This window comes from Balaenoptera physalus (assembly GCF_965194825.1).
Source record: "Balaenoptera physalus genome assembly, contig: HAP1_SCAFFOLD_1164, whole genome shotgun sequence".
Lineage (NCBI taxonomy): Eukaryota > Metazoa > Chordata > Mammalia > Artiodactyla > Balaenopteridae > Balaenoptera > Balaenoptera physalus.
The window spans coordinates 127,665-148,091 of record NW_028125630.1 but is presented as its reverse complement, the minus strand read 5'-3'; the positions used below and the strand labels follow the sequence as shown (position 1 = coordinate 148,091).

Here is a 20,427-nt window from a genome sequence, read left to right as displayed (position 1 = left end):
AGAGCTGGGCCGGGGGGTCGGCGGCGTGGGGCACCCCGCCCTGCGCCTCCCCTCCGCAAAAACGCAAAATGTGCTTTTCACCTGAAACAGCGTATGCCCAAGAGTTTGCTTTTTGTGGTGAAAGGAGTAATTTGACCGCCCGGGCTGAATCTGCAGTTTGAAAGATCTGGACACCTTTGAGGAATCAGGACATAGTTGACTGGTGGTCATTCCCAGACCCTCGGGCCTCCAGTGAACCAGAGCGCCTGTCCTCTGGAAGGGATAGAGGAGGTTCAACCTGTGCATTTCGTGGCCCGGCTCTGGCCCGTCATCAGGACAGAAATTGGGCTCCGGGAGCCCCCCTCCCATAGCTAAGGGATGCACAGTTGAAGTGAGGGTTCTTGGCTGACAGCATTGAAGGGGAAAAGAAGGCAAAGGTCAGTGTATCGGATCTTCAAGGCAGTGAGCCCCCGGAGAGCAGGCCACTGTAATGCTCCAGCATTCTGGCCCCAGCATGTGGGGGAAAAAAGCCTTACATTTTTGCTAGAGGCCTTCTCTTCTTTCCGCTACCCTGAACGTTGCCACAGAGAATAGAAATATCTCAGAGCAAGAGGAAATGCTTCCACTCATTCACTACCCTTCGTCCTTCCCATCTTGGTACCTTGATGAAGCAAGGTCAGAAAGAGGCTTCTTCAGAGCACATAAGCCAGATGGGCAATGAACAGATAAACCTCAGTCATGTTCACCAGCGCTGGACCTCGTGAGGCATGCCATTTAAAAGTGTTGAAATCAAAATGGATTTCAGGTTCACTCTTGGTCAACTAGAATATTCAAACAAACATTCTCCCCCTTCCCCTTTCCTTCAGTATTTGGTGAGAAGAGCTGGGACTGCTTGTGCCCAGCGTATTGCAAAGCTCTAGTTGCATGGAACTTCCTGGGGTGGCTGAGTGTTTTGTACAGCTAAAAACTGAACTCTTTACCCCACCTCGACCCCTTCTCAAGCACCCCACTTTTTCTTTTTAACCATTTTAGAATCACACGTTTTTTAAATGTTTCTCTTGATTTCCTTCCTTCTCTTCACCAGCAGAGCATCTTCACACCTTCGTTTCCCCTCTCCTTTCCCCCTCTTTTTCCTTCTATTGCAGTAAGTGCTTTCTTCTCACTTACGGGGCGGAGCCACATAGAACTAAGCCACATACTTACGTGGGGGATCCCTCTATAACTAACCATCACAACAGCAGTGGGTCAGCTGAGCCCAGCCCTACTGCTCTTAATCCTGCACCCCTTGTCTCTGGTCACTCAGGCATCCTCGTAGAGACAATACTTGCTTGTCAAAAATGAAAAGGTCATTTCCGATCATTTTGTCCAAGCATCTGCAGTGTATATGGGAGGGAGGGGTGGGGACACACTTTGCTTTATTCTTTACCCTAAACTACTCTACCTCTCACTTCTAAAATGAAAATATCCCAGTCTTGGACCGCAAGCGCCTAGCCATGCTGCTCTCTCATTCTTCTACTCTCTCTACACGTGTTCTTTTATCTCACTGAGCCCTCCTATTCCTTGGCCTCTCTAGTTTTTGCCCATCTGCACTCTCCCTCTTCTACCTCTCCCTCCTGTCACCATTGATTTGGTTTCGGGTTTCTTTTTTTTTTTTTTTTTCCTGGCCGTGCCGCGCAGCTTGCTGGGATCTTAGTTCTCAGAACAGGGATCGAACCTGGGCCACGGGCCACTGTCGAGTCCTAACCACTGGACCACCAGGGAATTCCCTGGGGTTTCTCCTCTTTTCCTTCTTTTCCTGCTCACACTCAGGCATACTAAGTTGTCAATACATCTACCACCGCTTATTCTTCTACGCTTACAACACCTTCCGTATCTCCACATCCAGTTATCACCCATAGCCAATCAACTGTTGCCTTTCAGTTCTACACACTTCTTCATGTGCTTTCAATACCCCTACCTTAGTCTAGAACGTCAGCATCTCTCACATAAATCACTCCTATAATGAACACGGCATTCTTCCTCCTCTCTGACCTTTCTTCACATTGCTTTCAGAGTGACGTTTCTAAAACACAAATTACATCCCAGATTAGACCCCCTTGATGGCTTCTTGTAGCCTTAATAATGAAGTCTCCACTCCTGTCTCTGGGGAAACGCAGATGGCCAATGGGCACATGCACACATGTTCAACATCACTAATCATCAGGGAAATGCAAATCAAAAGCACAGTGAGACATCACCTCACAAAAGGACACACGTAACAAATTTTGGAGAGGACGTGGAGAAAAGGGAACCATCCTACACTGTTGGTGGGACTGTAAATTGGTGCAGCCACTGTGGAAAACAGTATGGATATTTCTCGGAAAACTAAAAATAGATCTACCATACGACCCAGCAATTCCACTCCTGAGCATATATCTGTAAAAAAGAAAAACACGAATTCAAAAAGATGCATGCACCCCAATGTTCATAGCATGGTCATTTATAATTGCCAGTGTATGGAGGCAATCTGTGTCCATCAACAGATGAATGGACAAAGAAGATGTGATGTATATATACAAAGGAATACTAATCAGCCATAAAAAAAGAATTTTGCCATCGGCAGCAACATGGATGGACTTGCAGGGTATTATGTTAAGGGAAATAAGTGAGACAGAGAAAGACAAATCCTCAGTAAATTTGAAAGATTTAATAACTGGCTGAATTAAGGGACCTAGAAATGAATGTAGAACTGACTTAAGAAAGGGTAAGTGTTCAACAACACACATGCTGCAGAGAGCAGAGAAAGGGCACGGCTTATTTGAATACCACCTAATAAGTTGGTATTACTAGGTCTACAGAGCTAGTGGGCCCTTTTGTGTGCGTCTTAAATGCCAAGTTTATTGTGTATGCAGTAGAGTCATCAAAATTTTCTTACAGGAATTTGGCATGGCCAGAGTTGGGTTTTAGGAAGGTTAACTTAGCAAGTATATGAAGCATGTATCTGTGGGGAAAGACATGGAGGTAGGAGAAGGTTAGGAGACTAGGGCAAAGTTCAGGCAAGAAGTAATGGAGGTAATGATACTAAGAGTTGGCAAGAATGTGGAGCCAATAGAAATCTCATCCTCTGCTGTTGGGAGGATGAACTAGTACAACTGTTTTGAAAGATAAGTGGTGTTACCAGTAAGGTTGAACTTGGGCAGACCCTACGACCCAGAAATTTCATGTCTAGGCCTATACTCTAGATCAGGGTGACTCAGCTGTTGACATTTTGGAAAGACAATTCTGGGTTGTAGAGGACTGTCCTGTGCATTGTAGGATGTTTAGCAGTATCCTTGGCCTCCACCCACTAGACGCCAGTAGCACACCCTCAGTTATGACAACCAAAATGTTTCCAGACGTTATCAAATGTCACCCTGGTTGGGGCGGAGGGGTCAGTGCGTAAGATTGCCCTCAACTGAGAAACTACAGAAACTCTTGCATGTGGGCATAGGGGGATATGAATGAGAAAATTCGTCGCAAGATAATTTGCAAAAGCATAAAGCTGGAAACAACCCACATGTCCATCAACAGGAAATAGACACCCTGTGGAATTTTCATACGATGGATAAACTATACGGCAATGAAAACTGATTACTACGGTTGCACACATCAACATGGATAAATCTCACAAACACAAAATTGGGGGGGGGGAGAAAGAGTAAGGCAAGTAATAATACATCTAGTATAATTACATTCACATAAAATCCAAAATGGACAAGAAATAACATTATTTAAAGGAACAGTCCTCTGCCGTGAATGTATAAATAAGTGAATTTTTAACAAAGTTCAGGATCGTGGTTACCTCAGGGAAGGAATGAGGGGATGACGCAGGAAGGGCACAGGTGGGCTTCCAAGGCATTAGCCGTGTTCTAGTTCTCAAGCTTGGTGGTGGGTACCCAGGTTTTTATATTATTATGATATACCTTACATATATGCTGTATTATCTTCTGTATACATGAACCAGTTCATAATTTGTCAGGAAGTGATGCGGTCTAAAATAACGCAGGAAAATGGAGAGAAAGGCAGCAGAGTAAATAACTAATTGGATGAGAGAGAGAGACAGAGAGAGAGAGAGAGAGGGAAGGGCCAACTTTTAGGTGCCTCTTAGAATCGTTTTAAACTCATTTTCTTCATAGATTTGGTGATGATATCAATTCCTATTCTGTAAACACACATAATTCATTGCTCAGACTTCTAAGAAATGTACATTTTATGCCTCAAAACAGATCCTACTATATGATGTGATTCACAGGACTTGATAATACCACATTTCCCAGAACACCATTGTCTGAGAATCCTGCCCTGTTAGACTTGTAAACGTGTACTCATTTGTATTCCTTGGAGTTATGAGCATCTGAAAATAGGTGGTTTAGAGTAAAAGTGATTCTTCATCATTAACTTTAGTGTCATTAGAATATCCCTAACTGGTACAGAAAACTGTTTCCAACTCCGGCACCCACCCTACCCCTCTGTTTTTCTCCCAATGGTCACCTCTCAGGTAGTGGAATAAAAGGAGATTTTTTCGATCAAATCCTCTCAGATGATGGAGCCATAAGCAAGGAAAATATCAGAACATCCTAACCTTTCCTGGACGAGGCAGAGAGGGACAAGACAGGTCTTTTCCTACAAGGAGCACAAAGTTTTCAAGGTTGAGGGACTCACTGAGAACATATTTTATACGTGTGGACACAGAAAAACCCACAAACACCCAGAGAAACAGGAAATGCAGGATTCGTCCCTGACCTGATTTAAGGACCGTCTCTCAGAGACTCAGAGAAGCCTGATACGTTAGAGCTACAGCAGACCCTCAGAGCAGCAAGCCTGAGCTTCCTCCCTCAACATGAGAGGCTTCAGGTGCATACATGTGGGTAACGTAGCCCACGTGTCCTGTTCCCTGTATACACAGCCAGCACCTCGTAGATACCTCTCAGTCCTGAGAGTATAACACTGACGGTGCCACTCAGCTCTCAGAAGCACAGACTCAGTGAAGAGGAACACACATGCCTCTTGGGGCTTGGGACACGGGGCCACCTGGGGAGTAAAGTCAGGGCCCTAGGGAACTGGAGCTCGGTAAGGGGCAGGGACACGGACTCCCAGCATGCACCAAAAAAGGCTTATCTCAAAAAGAGGTGTGCAGGCGTTTGTCTAAAGTGAACCTCCCGGGACTTCCCTGGCGGCCCAGTGCTTAAGACTCTGTGCTCCCAATGCAGGGGGCACGGGTTCGAACCCTGGTCGGGGATCTGATATATCCTGCATGCCGCACGACGTGGCCAAAAAATAATTATAAATAAATAAATAAATAAATAAATAAATAAAGTGAACCTCCGAAAATTCTTAAGCCCAGGTAAAGGCCTTTAACATTAACTATAGTTAATACATTAACTGTATTAACACAGAAATACACACATACACACCCTGCTGGCATGGCATGAGCCATACAGAAGCAAACCAATTTGAGGCCTTTCGAGGGACCCTACATGGATAAATTTCTACTTGGACTGTTCTTTCATTAAGCAATGGTGACAAAAGGCCTTGTGCCGTTTTCTGTTGTTGTTCTAGCCATAAGGAATACCCTGTGTTACTCTAGGATAATGCATTTTTAAATGTCAACCCCAGTGACAGGGGAAAGGGTTGCGGATACCTCACACTAACTTCACTTTAACAGACCTTTATCAAGCATCTACGAAGAAGGAAACACAGTGCTTTAGGAGAGAGAAATAAATAAAAGCCTTTAAGTTCCAAACAATTCAGAAGCTCACACGTTAGGCAGCTGGGGAGATACACACGTAAATAAATAATGTTAATCTACCCTAGGGTACGTGAGGCACTAGCACAGAAAACAGAAAAAGGTATTGATGCTAACTAGCAAGCTCTCAAGCAGCCTTCACTAAATATAGAAATAAGGCCTTCTACCCTCAAACCCCTGGTTCTCCCCTTCTATGGTCCTCTGCTCTGCTCAAGTACCCCTTCCCCTTTTTCCCTTAAAGAAGTTCCAGATATTAGGCCCATTTCCTCCTTTCATTTTCTTTAAATTAGGACATATTTCAGACCTCGACAAAGGTACAGAGAATGCTACACCCATGCAACCATCAGCCGTCTTAAGAAACGTAAGCTTACAAATGAAATTGAAACCCAGTGTACCTCTCCCCAACTGAATTCTCCCTCTCTTTCCATACATTTAACCACTGCCTTAAATAAGTTTATTGTTCTCATACACACCTTTCTGCATACTACATATGTATGCATTACTCCTATGTATGCCTTTTACTACAAATACATGTACCTATAATCAATCTAATAACTTTTGCATGTCTTTAAACTTCATACGTGCATGGTATCATAATGCTTTTATCCTTTTGGAACTAGGTTTTTCCTTCATCTTTTTCTCCCTTCCACTACTGAATCTTTGCCCCTTGTTATAAGCTGAACTGTGTCCCCGCAAAAGATATGTTGAAGCCTTGACCCGCGGAACCTGTAAATGTGACCTTATTTGGAAATCGGGTATTTGCAGGTGTAATAAAGATCAGATGAGGTCATACTGGATTAGGGCGGGCCCTTAATCCAGTATGACTGGCGTCCTCATAAGAAGAGAAAGAACACAGAAACAGAGACACAGGGGAAAACACTATGCAAAGATGAAGAAAGAAATTGGAATCATGCATTTACAAGCCGAGTGATGCCAAGGATTGACAGCAGCCACCAGAAGCTAGGAGAGAGGCATGGAACAGATTCTCCCTCCGAGCCTCCAGAAGGAACCAACCCTGCCAACACTTTGGCCTCAGACTTCTGGCCTCCAGAACTGTCAGAGAATAAATTTCGGTTGTTTTAAGCCACCTGCTTTGTGGTAATTTGTTACGGTAACCCTAGGAAACTAACACATCCCTCCGGGAGCTCTTTGTGTCTCAGGCCCCTGAGAATTCTAGTGTCTTCCTCAGCCCAGATCTTACCATCCTGTTCAGTTTACCTGCAACAGTACCAAGTCAGTGAATTAAGGCTGGTCCTACCGTAGGTGTACTTAAACGTTTCCCCCATTGCCCTAAAGCAGTGGTTCTCAAACTTTAGTGTGCTTCAGTAGCACTTGGAGGACTTGTAAAACCCGATGGCTAGCAGCCTACCTTCAGAATATCCAATTCAGTAGGTCTGGAGCAGGCTCTGAGAATTTGCATTTCAAACAAGTTCCCAGCTGCGGCTGCTGCTGCTCCATGGCAGGCCAATAGCGCCATCTGGTCTCCAGGCAAGCTAGGTCATCCGTCAGGTCCTTTCAATAACATATACTAGAGGCTGGGCCACCATCTCTCTCGTCACACAACTTGTTTATAATCTAATATTTTAATTTATTTGAGGCTGCAATAAAAGGATTTGAAACAGGCTTACCAAATAGTTGAAAGAAATCCCTTTCAATGACAGTAAGGTGGGCCGAAAGAAACAGAACAAAGATACGTTGGAGTCAGTGTTATTTAGGTTAAAAAAAAACTGCAGCTTATTCATGTCAAACAAACTTTTATTTTCAACGTGAACAATACTATCAGATTTATCTGTAAAAGGTAAGAATAAAGTCAGATGTCAGTTAATATCCTTTTGGGATGCTGAACTTTGGAACAAAATTTGTATTGTGGGCTAATGAAAACTAGAATATCCGTGAAGAACAAATTCATCTTTTCTTTCGCCGTCCACTTCTTTTTATGCCTTCCAACTGTAGGATGGGATAAGAGTCAATTAACAATTGTACACCAATAACATGCAGCAGGGACTTTCTAAATATGAGTCAATACTATGTACATCTGTTGGCTCTCCAAGGAGAGAACAAAATGTTTTCTTCTTGTAACCCAGAGCCTTGGTTGTCAGGGTGCACATCATTTCACCACACCAACCTCATCTCTCTCTTGCCCACCACTATAAACGCTAGATTTTTTTCTTGAAAGGCCACTCTGCGATTTAAATGTCTTTCCACCTTAAGAGCCTATGCTCCTTACACAAATCATAAATCCCTTATAATCCCAGACCTTCAGTTTCCGTATCTGTAAAATGAGAATGAGGCTGTTATCAAACATCCACAGGTGTGAAAATTAAGAAAGAAAGAGCGTGATACTGAGAGAGAGAGAGAGAGAGATGAGACAGAGAAAGGAAAAGACGAATGGGTAGAGGAAGGAGAAACTAAGATTGAATTACCGACTCAGGGATAGCCAATAATCTTACTATGGCTAATTTTCTTTTCTTTTGAATAAAAAATCTCAATCGAACTAATATTTGTGAACTACTCATGAAATGCAGTCTTATGTGAAATCCTTAACTTTTTACTACTTTGTAAGGAGTCACCTTCTCAAAGGCATTGTTATTCCGAGAGACTCCATTTCTGTGGCCAGGGGATGAAGGTACAGCTAGTGCACAGCTTACTCGCTTTAGCTGCTTCTTCTGGTGACCATTCTCTAAAACTATAGGTCTCTATATTTTAGACCTCTAAAAACATATAGGTCTCTATTTCCAGGTCTGATAAATTTCCCATCTGTAGTAGTCTTAAAGCTACAGGACAAAGGACTTGCGGCTGCAAATGAAATACTTTTCAGAACACACTTCCTTCTATATCATCTAGAATACAAGTCCATTAGTAACATTAAACCGTTTTTCCAAAACTAAATTTCAACAATTTTTTCTTATTTACTTTACAAAAAAAATTAAAAACACGATAGATAGCTAGTGGGAAGCAGCTGCATAGCACAGGGAGATCAGCTCGGAGCTCTGTGACCACCTAGAGGGGTGGGATAGGGAGGATGGGAGGGAGACGCAAGACGGAGGAGATATGGCGATATAGGTATACGTATAGCTGATTGACTTTGTTATAAAGCAGAAACTAACACACCGCTGTAAAGCAATTATACTCCAATAAAGATGTTAAAAAAATAAACCAAAAATAAATTAAGTATGTAAACAAAACAAAACAAAACATAAAGCTGTTAGTAACAGGTATATGTCAGGAATGGTTGCACTATACAATAATACCTGTATTCTCCAGAGCTGCCCTCTGCTGAGACCGTATCCACTTTGGGTCCTTCTTCTGCTTTTTCATTTCCATCCTCTTTCTCTTCCTCAGCATTTTCATACTGATGTGCACTCTCTTCTTTAGTGTCGAATGATACGGACTTTGGCATCACAAGGTGGTGGGAAACATTTCCCGATTTAAAATCAGCAGCAGAACCTAGTTCTCTGCCCTCAGGAGGTTCTGGAGAAGAGAAATATGTCAAGAAATAAATAAATCAATCAATAAATAAAAAGAAGAGCTGGACATGTTCCTACTGGTTGACACAACACTTCCATGGGCCTCACACTTCTGCTGCTTGACAGTTTTCACAACATTTTCCCCCTCTTTCCAGTAGATCTCACACACTGTGCTGCTGATTATTTCTGGCCCTTTGGAGAAGGGATCAAAATCATTTGCTTCTCAGAGCATTTTTGTATGTTTCTGCCAGAATGTCACTGGAAAATGTTCACCCAATTTAAAGACAAGTTCTACCGCGAAGCTCACTGATTCCTCAACCACTGAAAAGTGCCCCTGTGCCATTTCATCATTTTCTCAGGTCATCCTACTGGGAATCTTTGCATTTGTAGAAGCCCGTCAACCAAAAGTGAGGTATGCCATTTGTTTGCCCCTAGGTTGGTAGAAAGCAGCATACTTTTTCTCAAGATCATAAAGGTCTTTAGAGAATTGGGCTTCTACTTGTGCATATCGTGCCTGAAGGTTTTTGAGAGCTTTGACCCGCTGCTTAACCGCCAGAGGCCAGCGCTGAGCGCGGCCTGCCTTTCAGGCCGATGCCCCAGCAGGGGCTGCGAGGGCCTGGGGACTGGGCCGCCCCTCGCCAGCCTCGGCCCCGTCGTCAGGTCCACACGCCCCAGCCTCCCAGGACTCGGAGGCATCAGCCAGGACCTCGTCCGCCCAGAACTCGGCCTCCGCCGCCGGTTCCTCTGCCTTCTGGGATGCCGCCCCCTCTGCAGGTTCCTGCGGCTCCCAGGGCGGGGTGCCCTCTGCCTGGTACTCGCCCCGCCAGACCTCACCTGCCTCTCGCAGGCCTTCCTGCTCCTGAGGAGGCGCGGCATCCTCTGCAGGGTCCGAGGGCCGTCGGGAGCGGCGCCTGACCATCACGCGGCCGGCGTGGGGCCCGACCAGGACACGGTCGTTGTAGTGGCTGTGGTGCACACGGCAATGGACCAGATCCCGGAACAGGGACTGAAACTGCGCCGTGGGGGGCCCGTGGCCCGCGACCACTCCCGCGCCCTCGAGCCCATTCTCGTCCTCCTCTTCTGTCTCTTCCTCCTCCTCGACCTCTTCCTCAGTTTCGTCTCCCTCTTCTGACTGATACTCATCCTCCTCCTGGTCCTCGATCTCTAATTCAAACTGTACCTCCTCCTCCTCCTCCTCCTCCTCCTCCACCAGCTCTACATCCCAGTCTTCTTCCACTGCGGCCTGGGCGGCCTCCTGCCCACCATCCTCCCCGTGAAGGGCTCTGGAGAGCCCCAGGGAGGCCAGAAGGGCCGCGGCCCCGTCGGCTCCATCCATCCCTCCCGAAGGGGATGCGCGGACCCCGAGGGGACTGGGGTCGCCACCCGCCCCGCCACCAGCTCCGGCCTGGCCACCTGGGATCGGCCCTCGCTCCTCTGTGGCAGACATGGCAGGAGGGACGCGCCACACACGGATCGGGCTGCAGTGAAGATCGCGGGGAAGATGGCGGCCGCCGGGCTGAGTATCGCTGAGGGAGGGGATGATGTTGGCAGCGGGGCCTCCGGCACGGGGTGGGGGTTACAGAGAAGCCGGCTGCACAGGGGACAAGGGTCTGCCAAGATGCCTCTGGGGGCCCCGCCACGGGAAGGGCAGACCGCCGGCCTGTGGAGCGCCCCACCGAGACTGCGCCGAGGCCGCTGCGCACAGGGCGGGAAAGAGCCTGACTGGCTGGCGACGGGAGGCGGACCTCGGAAGGGTCAACCAAGGGCCACTTCCTCCAGCGCCGGCTCTAAGCTCATTTGCCAGCAGCCAAGGATTGACAGCACCGCCGTCCAATGAGTGACCAAGGTCTTCAGCTTCCCTGGAAGCCTTAAAGGCCCAGCTCACCCTGAGCCTCGGTGAGCCCACAGGAATCCCTTCCTTTTCATTCCACCACTGCAAGAGCAAAGCTACAGTGTCCCTATAGGGCGGCGCCCTGGGGTATGAGAACCTGCATGTGTTCCCCATTTGCCACCCTGGGGCAGCTCACGCTGACTGAGACACACTTAGTTCAAAAACGAGAGAGAGAGAAGGTGTATAGATCAAATCTCAGCAATGCTTAAAACCTCCCACAAGAGAGAGCAAGAGAATTTGGAGGTTTTAATGCTGTTAAAGCTACTTAGAAAAGGACATACAAAGTCGATATGGGTGCAGTGAGAATGGAGAGTGGAGAGAAAGCAGTAAAGACAGGAGCCGGACAGTGTTTCATCAGGGCTCCCCAATTCATTTCCAGCCTCCAAGAAATGAAGACAGAGAGAGAGAGAGAGAAGAGAGAGACACAGAGACAGAGACAGAGACAGAGACAGAGAAGAGAGAGACACAGAGACAGAGACAGAGACAGAGAGAGATACTTCTTTCAAAGACTGGGCTGAGCACATGCTCTGCACTGGAGTGTGTACATCCCCTGCCTCCCCAATTCATACGATGAAGCCCGTCCCCCACCCCACCCCGCCCCCAGGAGATGGTATTTGGAGACTGGGTCTTTGGTAGGTCATTCAGTTTCGGTAAGGTCAGGAGGCTACGGTCCACACGTTGGGATTACTGCCCTTACAGGAAGAGACCATAGATGGTGCTCTCCGCCCACCACCCCAACGTGAAGCCACAGGAAGAAGGCGGCTATCTTCAAGCCAAAACGAGGGCCCTCACCAAGAACTCCACCATGCTGGCACCCTGACCTTGGGCTTCCTAGCCTCCAGAACTGTAGGAAATAAACCAATGTCTTGTTTAAGCCGCCCAGCCTATGGCATTTTATTAGGGCAGCCTGAGCAGACTAATACAGCACGGCACACGTTAACAGGGCAGGCTTCCTAGAATGATTTCTCGGTCAACAGTCCGAGACTTTTTGTTGTACTCAGCCCCACTTAGCCGAGTGGTCAAGGGTAACGAATGCTTAAAACGAGGAAGAAATCGACAACTATTTTATGCTAATCCCACTTACTATTGTCGCTGGGCACAGAAGCAAGAGTGGGTGTTAGCTGTAACTTCACGTTCAGGAGAACATAAGCTATGTCCCTTACTTCCAGTAAGCACACCGCCTTGGGATCCAGGACATCTAATTTGACAGACCCTAACGTTTCACGGATGGGAAGCACACATTCTGCCCTGCGCTCCTGGGAAGGTTGGCGAGAAGAGCTGTTGTTGCCACCCTGAGTCAGTATGGACCCCTACCCCAAGTTGGGTTCAAAGGTCAATCAAGACTGGTGACACCACACACACACACACACACACACACACACACACACACACACACACTACCGAGACGCGATGCAAAGTGTATTCCTTACATGAGGAGGCTTCTGGGGGGAGAGCAGGGTAGCCTTTTCAAGCTGCTCCAAAAAAGACTTGAGAGAGTCAGGAAAGGACGAAATTGCTTTGGGAGTTCTACTGTGATTCGTGGATGGGGCCAGCATGACAGTTCCCTTGTGCTGGCAGTAGCTAGTGTAGTTTGACGCCCACTCCTCCTCCCCTCCACCCTACAACCGCGCCAAAGGAGAGAGTGTGGGGCATTGGGGAAGAGGGAGGGTTGACGTTTAAAAGCCCTCAGCAGTCAAACATCAAAGGATGCAGTCAGACGCTATACTACAATTCACCTCTGGCGTGTGACTGGCGACTGAAACGTGCCATTTTCCTGTAATGGAATTTGAACTTGTGGAAGTAAGCCACTCTGGAACTCTGAGTCCTGCAGCCTAAGGCCGGGTAGGGAGGCAAAAGGTCCACTGAATGCCGTTCAAGAGCCCAGCGTTGTGTATCCTGAGAAGTAAAATGCATGCCTCGGTCACCATCAATAAGGCCCGGAACTCCAAAGCCAAGAAGGAGGGTCTTGGCAAAGCCCTGCATAGTGGCTTTAGTATATACAGAGACACGTGTGACCTGGATTTATAATTTGGGAGTCTGTGGGCCAAGAGATTCCCAGGGCTCTTTACCCCAAAGGGGACAGTTTTACACAAGGAAACGTCGTTGCTGCCATGGGCCGGACCAGACAGCCAGACCAACGACAATGGCCTGATTGTCTATGAAAATGTGCAGACGGGGCTAACTGTTGGCCAGAGCATCCAGCGCTAAGGTGACTGACTGCCTGAAGTTCACTCACTTGTGCTGTCTTTTCGTTGAACAGTTTTATCTATGGTTATTGTATTGATTACTGACAGGGAAAGACTTTTCCTGACCTTTTCCTATTTATTTTCCACATGTCAGCCTTTTTTGTTCCTTCACTCCTCAATTACTGTATTTTTCTGTTATTAATTTCATTTTGCTAGTGTACAAAGTGATTCTTTATCACTCCTTTCTCTGTACCTTTTTTAGTTTTTTTATAGTGCTGGAGCTTTTTGTGGGGGCAGTGTCGGTGGTTACACTGGGAGTTACAATTAATATCTTAACTTTATAATAATCAAGTTTGTATTAATACAGAGATAGTTGCAATAGTATTCAAAACCTCTGCTTTTCCCCAGCTCTGCCACATTTCTTTATTTAATTATGGTGACACATGGCATGTTTGTATATTTGGTGCCCATTAACAGAGATTTATAGTTAATGCTTTATACATTTGTATTTTCAATCATATATGAGAACAAAAAGAGGAGATATAAACCAAAAGTGCAGCAATACTGGCTTTTGCGTTTACCTGTGTAGTTACCTTGGCCTTTGTGGTTTATTTCTTCATATTGCTTCAGATAGGTGCCCAGCATTATTTCAATTCAGCCTGAAGGACTCCTTTTAGTACTTTCTGTAGGGCAAGCTTACTAGCTATGTACTCTCTCAGTTTTTGTTTGTCTTGGAATGTCTTTAACTCCCCTTCGTTTTCCCCACATATAGAATTCTTGGTTGAAAGGGTATTTTTGTTCATTTGTTCTACGCTTTTAATATGTCATTCCAATGCCAGCTGTCCTCTATGGTTTCTGTAGAGAAATGGGCACAAATCTTACTGAGGATTACTTGTAGGTGAGGAGTTGTTTCTATTGCTGTTTTCAAGGTTCACTCTTTGTCTTTGACTTTTGATAATTTGATCATGGTGTGCCTAGGTGGGGATCTCTGATTTTATCCTGCTTGGAGTTTGTGGAACTTCTTGGGTGTGTAGATTCATGTCTTTACTCCGAGTTTGGAGGTTTTCAGGCATCATTTCTTCAATGATTTCCTACCCCTTTCTCTCTCTCCTCTGCCTCTGCAACTGTCATTATGTGTACATTGGTGAGCTTGCTGATGCACATAAGTCTCATAGGCTGTGCTCATTATTCTTCATTCTTTGCTTTTCTGCTCCTCTTTTCCTTTCCAGAGACTGGATATTTCAACTAACCTTTTAAAACTCGCTGATTCTTTTTCTCCTGGTCAAATTTGCTGTTGGACATCTTTTATTAATTTTTCATTTCACTTACTGTGCTTTGCAGCTGAAGAACTTTTATTTTGTCCCTATTTATAATATCTGTCTCTTTGTGATACATCTTTCTCATTGTTTCCTAGTTCTTTGATCATTGTTTCCTTTCGCTCATTGAGTTTATTGAAGACAGTTGACTTAAAATGTATTCTTCTAGTAACCCAAATCCTGTGCTTTACCTCTGACAGTTTAGAGTAATTAATTTTTTCCATGTGAACAGGACACACATTCCTCCCATCCCCTCCAACTTTATGGAAGTATAATTTACAAATAAAATTTCTATATTCACGGTGAACAGTGTGATGCTTGATGTATGTATACATTGTTAAATGATTACCACGGTGAAACCGATTAATACATCTATCACCTCACATAGCTAAAGGTTTTTTGGGGGTGGTGTGTGGGATAAAACTAAGATCTACCGTCTCAGCAAGTCTCCAGCATACCACACAATATCTTAAATTATATCAGCATGCCGTACATTAGATCCCTAGAATGTATTTATCTTATAACTGATCATTTGTACCCTTTGATGAACCACCCCCCAAATAACAAACCTAAACCTGGAGGCATCATGCTTCCTGATTTCATTATTTTACAAAGGTATAGTAATCAAAACAGCATGGTATTGGCATAAGAACAGATGTATACATAGACCAACGGAACAAAATATAGAGCCCAGAAATAAACCCTCACATATATGCTCAACTATTTGACAAGAACACACAACGAGGACAGGAGAGTCTCTTCAATAAATGGTGCTGGGAAAACTGGATATCCACATGCAAAGATACTATATTGGACCCTTATCTTACACCATACCCCAAAATGAACTCCAAATGGATTAAAGACTTAAACGTAAGGCCTGAATCTGTAAAACTCCTAGAGGAAAACACAGGGGTAAGCTCCTTGACATAGGTTATGGCAATGTTTTTTTTTTGAATTGACACCAAAACAAAGGCAACAAATACAAAAATAAACAAGTGGACTACATCAAACTAAAAAGCTTCTGCACAGCAAAGGAAACAATCAACAAAAGGAAAAGGCAACTGACCTATGAAGCAGAAGAAAATATTTGCAAATCATGTTATCTGTTGAGGGGATAATATGCAAAATATATAAGGAATTCAATCAACTCAACAGCAAAAAAAAAAAAAAAAACACAAAACCAACAAATAATTAATAAAAGGGCACACGGTCCAAATATACATTTTTCCAAAGAAGACATACAACTGGCTAATAGGTATATGAAAAGGTGTTCAAGATAACTAACCATCAGGAAAATGCAAATCAAAGCTGTAATTAAGACATTACACCTATTAGGATGGCTATTATCAAAAGGACAAGAGATAGCAAGTGTTGGCAAGAGTGTGGTAAAAAAGGAACCCTCGTGCCCTGTTGGTGGGAAAGTAAAATGGTGCAGCCACTATGGACAACTGTATGGAGGTTCCTCAAAAGATTGAAAATAGAACTAGCAGATCAGCCAGCAATCCCACTCCTGAAAACAGATCCAAAGGAGGTGCTTTCTGCTCTGCTCTCTTATGCTCATTGCAGCATTATTCACAATAGCCAAGGAATGGAGACAACCTAAGTGTTTTGGGCAGATGAAAGGATCAAGAACATATCATATATATATATAAAAGACATATAAAAGAATTCTTCTTAAGAATTCATCTGAGGGCTTCCCTGATGGCACAGTGGTTAAGAATCCACCTGCCAACGCAGGGGACATGGGTTCGAGCCCTGGTCCAGGAAGATCCCACATGCTGCGGAGCAACTAAGCCTGCGCGCCACAACTGCTGAGCCTGCGCTCTAGAGCCTGCGAGCCGCAACTACTGAGCCCGTGTGCTACAACTACTGAACCCCGTGCGTCTAGAGCCCATGCTGCGCAACAAGAGAAGCCACCGCAATGAGATGCCCACGCACCGCAACGAAGAGTAGTCCCCGCTCGCCGCAACTAGAGAAAGTCCATGCACAGCAACGAAGACCCAACGCAGCCAAAAATAATAAATAAATAAAAACAAAATAAATAACTTAAAAAAATTCATTTGAAAGACTATTCTTACCTTTAGTGGGGTGATACAGAGAGGAACAGGAACAGAGAGAAGACATAGTAGATTCTCCTTCCTTCAGACTTCTTGTCTCTCTCAGGAAATCTCTACAGGCACAGCTTAATAGTGAGCCAGCTGGAAAGGCAAAATAGGGTTGGCAGAGACCCAGAAACTTAGAACAGGTTATAGAATTTTGAGTGTGTCGTATGTGGGATAATAATTTCTGTCGGGAATGTGGGAGCATGTTCATATGTGGGACCAGGTACTCTGGGGACTTAACACGTAAGTATATTTACATATTGAGTATGACTGTGTGTGTGATCAAGTTCATACGTGTGACTGTTGATGAGCATCAGCACGTGTTTGTGAGTACATGTGAGATTGTCTCTGTGCGAGAGTAAATTTGTTTGACGTTAAGAGTGAATAAATATATACGCATGTCCTTATCTGAGGGTGTTCATCTGTGGGTGACTGTGTGAGCGTGTTCATGTGTATGAGGTATTGAGTGTGTTTGTAGGTGAATAAATGTGTAAAGACATTCACAGATGATTGACTGCCAGCAGCATGATAAAGTGAGAGCATATCTGTGTGTGAGTGAATATGTGGGTATTTTTGCTTGTGAGCAGGCAAATGTGCGTGCATAAGTGAATATGTGGGTGTGTCCATGTAAGCAAATACAAGTGTGCCAGTGTGTAAGACTGTTGACTGTGTGAGCCCATTAACATCAAGTATGCCATTGTGTGGGAGTGAATGTGTCAGTGTGTTGATGCCTGTGAAGGAACGTGAGTGATCTTGTGTATGCGATCATATTCATGTGTGCAAGTGAATTCATAAGCACTGTCATGTATGTGAACATGGTATTTCAAATATATCTGGGTGCCTGAACATGTAGATACATGTTCGTATACCAGGGTATCTACAAGTGCTAGTAAACCTGTGAGTGAGTGTGTGAGCATGTGCATGTGAATCTTTAAGCTCGTTTGATTGCGTAAGCTTGTTAATGTTTGATTACATTTGAATGAGTGAACATGTGAGTGTGTATGAAGTTATCTGAGTGTATCCATATGCATGAGTGAAGGTGTGAACTTCATGGTGTGTGAGCATGTTTGTGGGTAAGTGAATATGTGAGCATGCCTGTTTGTGAGTTGTGTTCAATGTGTGCATGTGAGTGAATGTGTGAGTCTTACATGTGAGCATACTTGAGTGTGCGTGTGTGTGTGAGCGAATGTGTGGGCATCTTCATTCTATTGAGTGAATATGTGACCAAATTTGTGTGAATAAATGACTGTGTAAGCAGAATGTGCTTAAATTTGCCATCTTATACATTGCTGTGACTAAGGCAACATGCAGGTTTGTTTTGGTGGGCAATTGTATGTATGTGCTTTCTAGCTCAGAGTGGTGTTATTGTTGCTTGAGTTTCCTGCCAACTACTAGTAACAAACAGCCGGGTGGGCCAAGTGATCTCAAAAACAGATTGTACATTTGGCCCATTTCTTTCCCTGTTTATCACAAGGCTGCTGTACTTCAGTGCAGGACTACCTGTTCCACTGCTTCCATTCTAGGGGAAATTTTTCTTGGGCAGCTGTTTGTATAGCTTTAACAGCCTCAGAGAGGTGGCCTCTTGGGAGGTGGTCATGTAACGATACCAATAGATTTCCTCCCAGATTACCTTTGCTACTGGGCTTCTCATTATTGGTCTGTAAGATGTGATGTGTATGTTTTAAGATCCCCCAGAAGAGTAACATTGGGATGCAATTTCCCTCAAGTCTTTCCCAAGTGCTTACTAACGATGGTCTTGGTAAACCTGACAAATTTTGTAATTGTTATAAGCAAATAGCTGTCAATTTGGATGGAAAAACTCCCACGTAGAGACTGGTTAGATTTCTCCATGGGATCAAATATGTTTTCATGAGAACTGTCTTTGCTGTCACACCCAAAAGCTATGATTGGTTACTGTGGGCAGCAAGTGTTGCAGCTGTTGAAGAACCCAGTCCCACTGAGTGTGATGTAAATCTTGAAGTTGGTATTGTAAGAAGGTTAGGTTAGGAAAGAATTCCCAAACTGGATGAAGCTCCTGACTTTTTAGGCATGCCTTGTCCTGGGTATTATGTTGTATACATTCCTTTCCGTGTGTGTGTGTGTGTGTGTGTGTGTGTGTGTGTGTGTGTGTGTGTGTGTGTGTGTGTGTGTGTGTGTGTGTAAAATATGACTTCCCAACCGGGGGAAAATTCATGATAACTTGCCCTTGGTCACTTAATTTCTTTTAGTGCAAACTTCAATACATGGGACTTGTACTAGAGAGAGAGAAATCGTTATAACTACTAAGAAAAGAGACCAATCGTTGTTAAGGTATACGTTTTTGGCAGCGTTTACATGCATCATTATGCCAGGGATTAGTAAGAGCTATAATTTTATCTAATTGTAACCCCATAGAGTTTGTCGGTATGGCTCTGCATTACAGCATTTTTAATATGATTACACTGATCACAAGCATGCTGGCTGTACTACTGGGTGCATACTATCCCTGGGCACGCCTTAAATAAGACTCAAGAGACAGTGGCTCTATTTGGTTAATGGCACTACTTCATAACATTGGGTTTCTTCTGATTTCAGGTGAAAGTTGGCCCTGAGGGTTTAGAAGGCATCTACGAGTCATAAGTGTTATCTAAAGAGTCTAGCTTTTAGCCAGGATGGGTGTTGCTAGTAGTAGAAGAGACATGAGAAGGTCGCTAGCCTCAGTGTTGGTATCTGTGGTCATGTCAGTAGGATTGACCAACCTGAATAGCCAACAGCGTGGCTCCCATTGTCCCCAATCTGACCTATGTTGTAAGACTCCCTGTTGTGTGCATGTGGTATACTGTTTCCAACAGACCCTGTCAACAGTAGTGTGTGGATTACTAGGGCTGGGTGAACCACCAATAGACATACAGCCAACACTGGCAAGGGCAGTAACTCCTCAGGTAAGAAGGGGCATACAAACAGGGTAGGGATTAAGGTTGGAGGTCACCTGTAGCCATCAGTAGGGGACCTGATTGTCCCTGGGTATTGTTCACATGGGGTTACCTGGTCTGGGAGAGGTTTCGTTCCACCTCCTGGGCTCCACAGTGCCTTTACTGGAGCAAAGTACATGGATGGCAGATAAGGACACCTCTTTCTCCAGAAATTGGCGGGTAGTTTGCTTGGCTTATACTGGATGACGAATGAACACAGGCTAAGGATGGTTTCAGAATCACTGGTCCACGTCAGGTTCTCATCAGGATCAAGAAGGAAGTGGCTAAGCTCCGGGTTTTCTATGAGGGAGAAAGGAAAGATGAAAGTACCAGGTGAAAGTTTCTTTTCGGTGCATGGCAACGCCTGGGCTCCCATGTCTGTGAAAACTGACAACTGGGTTGTGTCTGCTGTGGATGTGTACACCAGCAGAGACAGAAATGTCTCTGCTGGTGGTCTCGTCATTTGTTGTGAATTTAAATATGGTGTAGCTATGCCAGAGGGGTAGGAACTTAATATAATCTGGACCGTGGGCAGTATTTCTGACCACTTGAAGGACCACTGCCCTCCAAGTTCTCTCAACAGCCCTTGATTTAAAAGTTCATCATGGGGCTTCCCTGGTGGCGCAGTGGTTGAGAGCCTGCCTGCCAATGCAGGGGACACGGGTTCGAGCCCTGGTCTGGGAAGATCCCACATGCCGCGGAGCAACTAGGCCCGTGCGCCACAACTACTGAGCCTGCGTGTCTGAAGCTTCTGCTCCGCAAACAAGAGAG

At 44.9% G+C, this 20,427-nt stretch overlaps 1 protein-coding gene across 10 annotated transcripts in view; it reads right to left on the bottom strand.

The window, feature by feature from the left end:
- Positions 1-6,781: 6,781 nt before the first annotated feature.
- LOC309653793 (uncharacterized protein) overlaps positions 6,782-20,427 on the bottom strand; it is a 34,891-nt gene continuing 21,245 nt past the window's right edge. For 9 of the 10 annotated variants that reach the window (XR_014259489.1, XR_014259490.1, XR_014259491.1 and 6 more), the window contains 4 exons: positions 19,730-19,956; positions 16,682-16,801; positions 8,995-9,214; positions 6,782-7,690 (listed from right to left, as the gene is read on the bottom strand). Coding sequence is in view for 3 of the 10 variants with exons in the window: in XM_082478589.1 (XP_082334715.1) it covers positions 16,787-16,801; positions 19,730-19,956 (242 nt within the window). In the remaining 7 variants the exon portion in view is untranslated. Of the gene's footprint in view, positions 7,691-8,994; positions 9,215-13,868; positions 14,143-16,681; positions 16,802-19,729; positions 19,957-20,427 lie in introns of all 10 variants that reach the window. The other variant, XM_082478590.1, reaches the window with a different exon arrangement.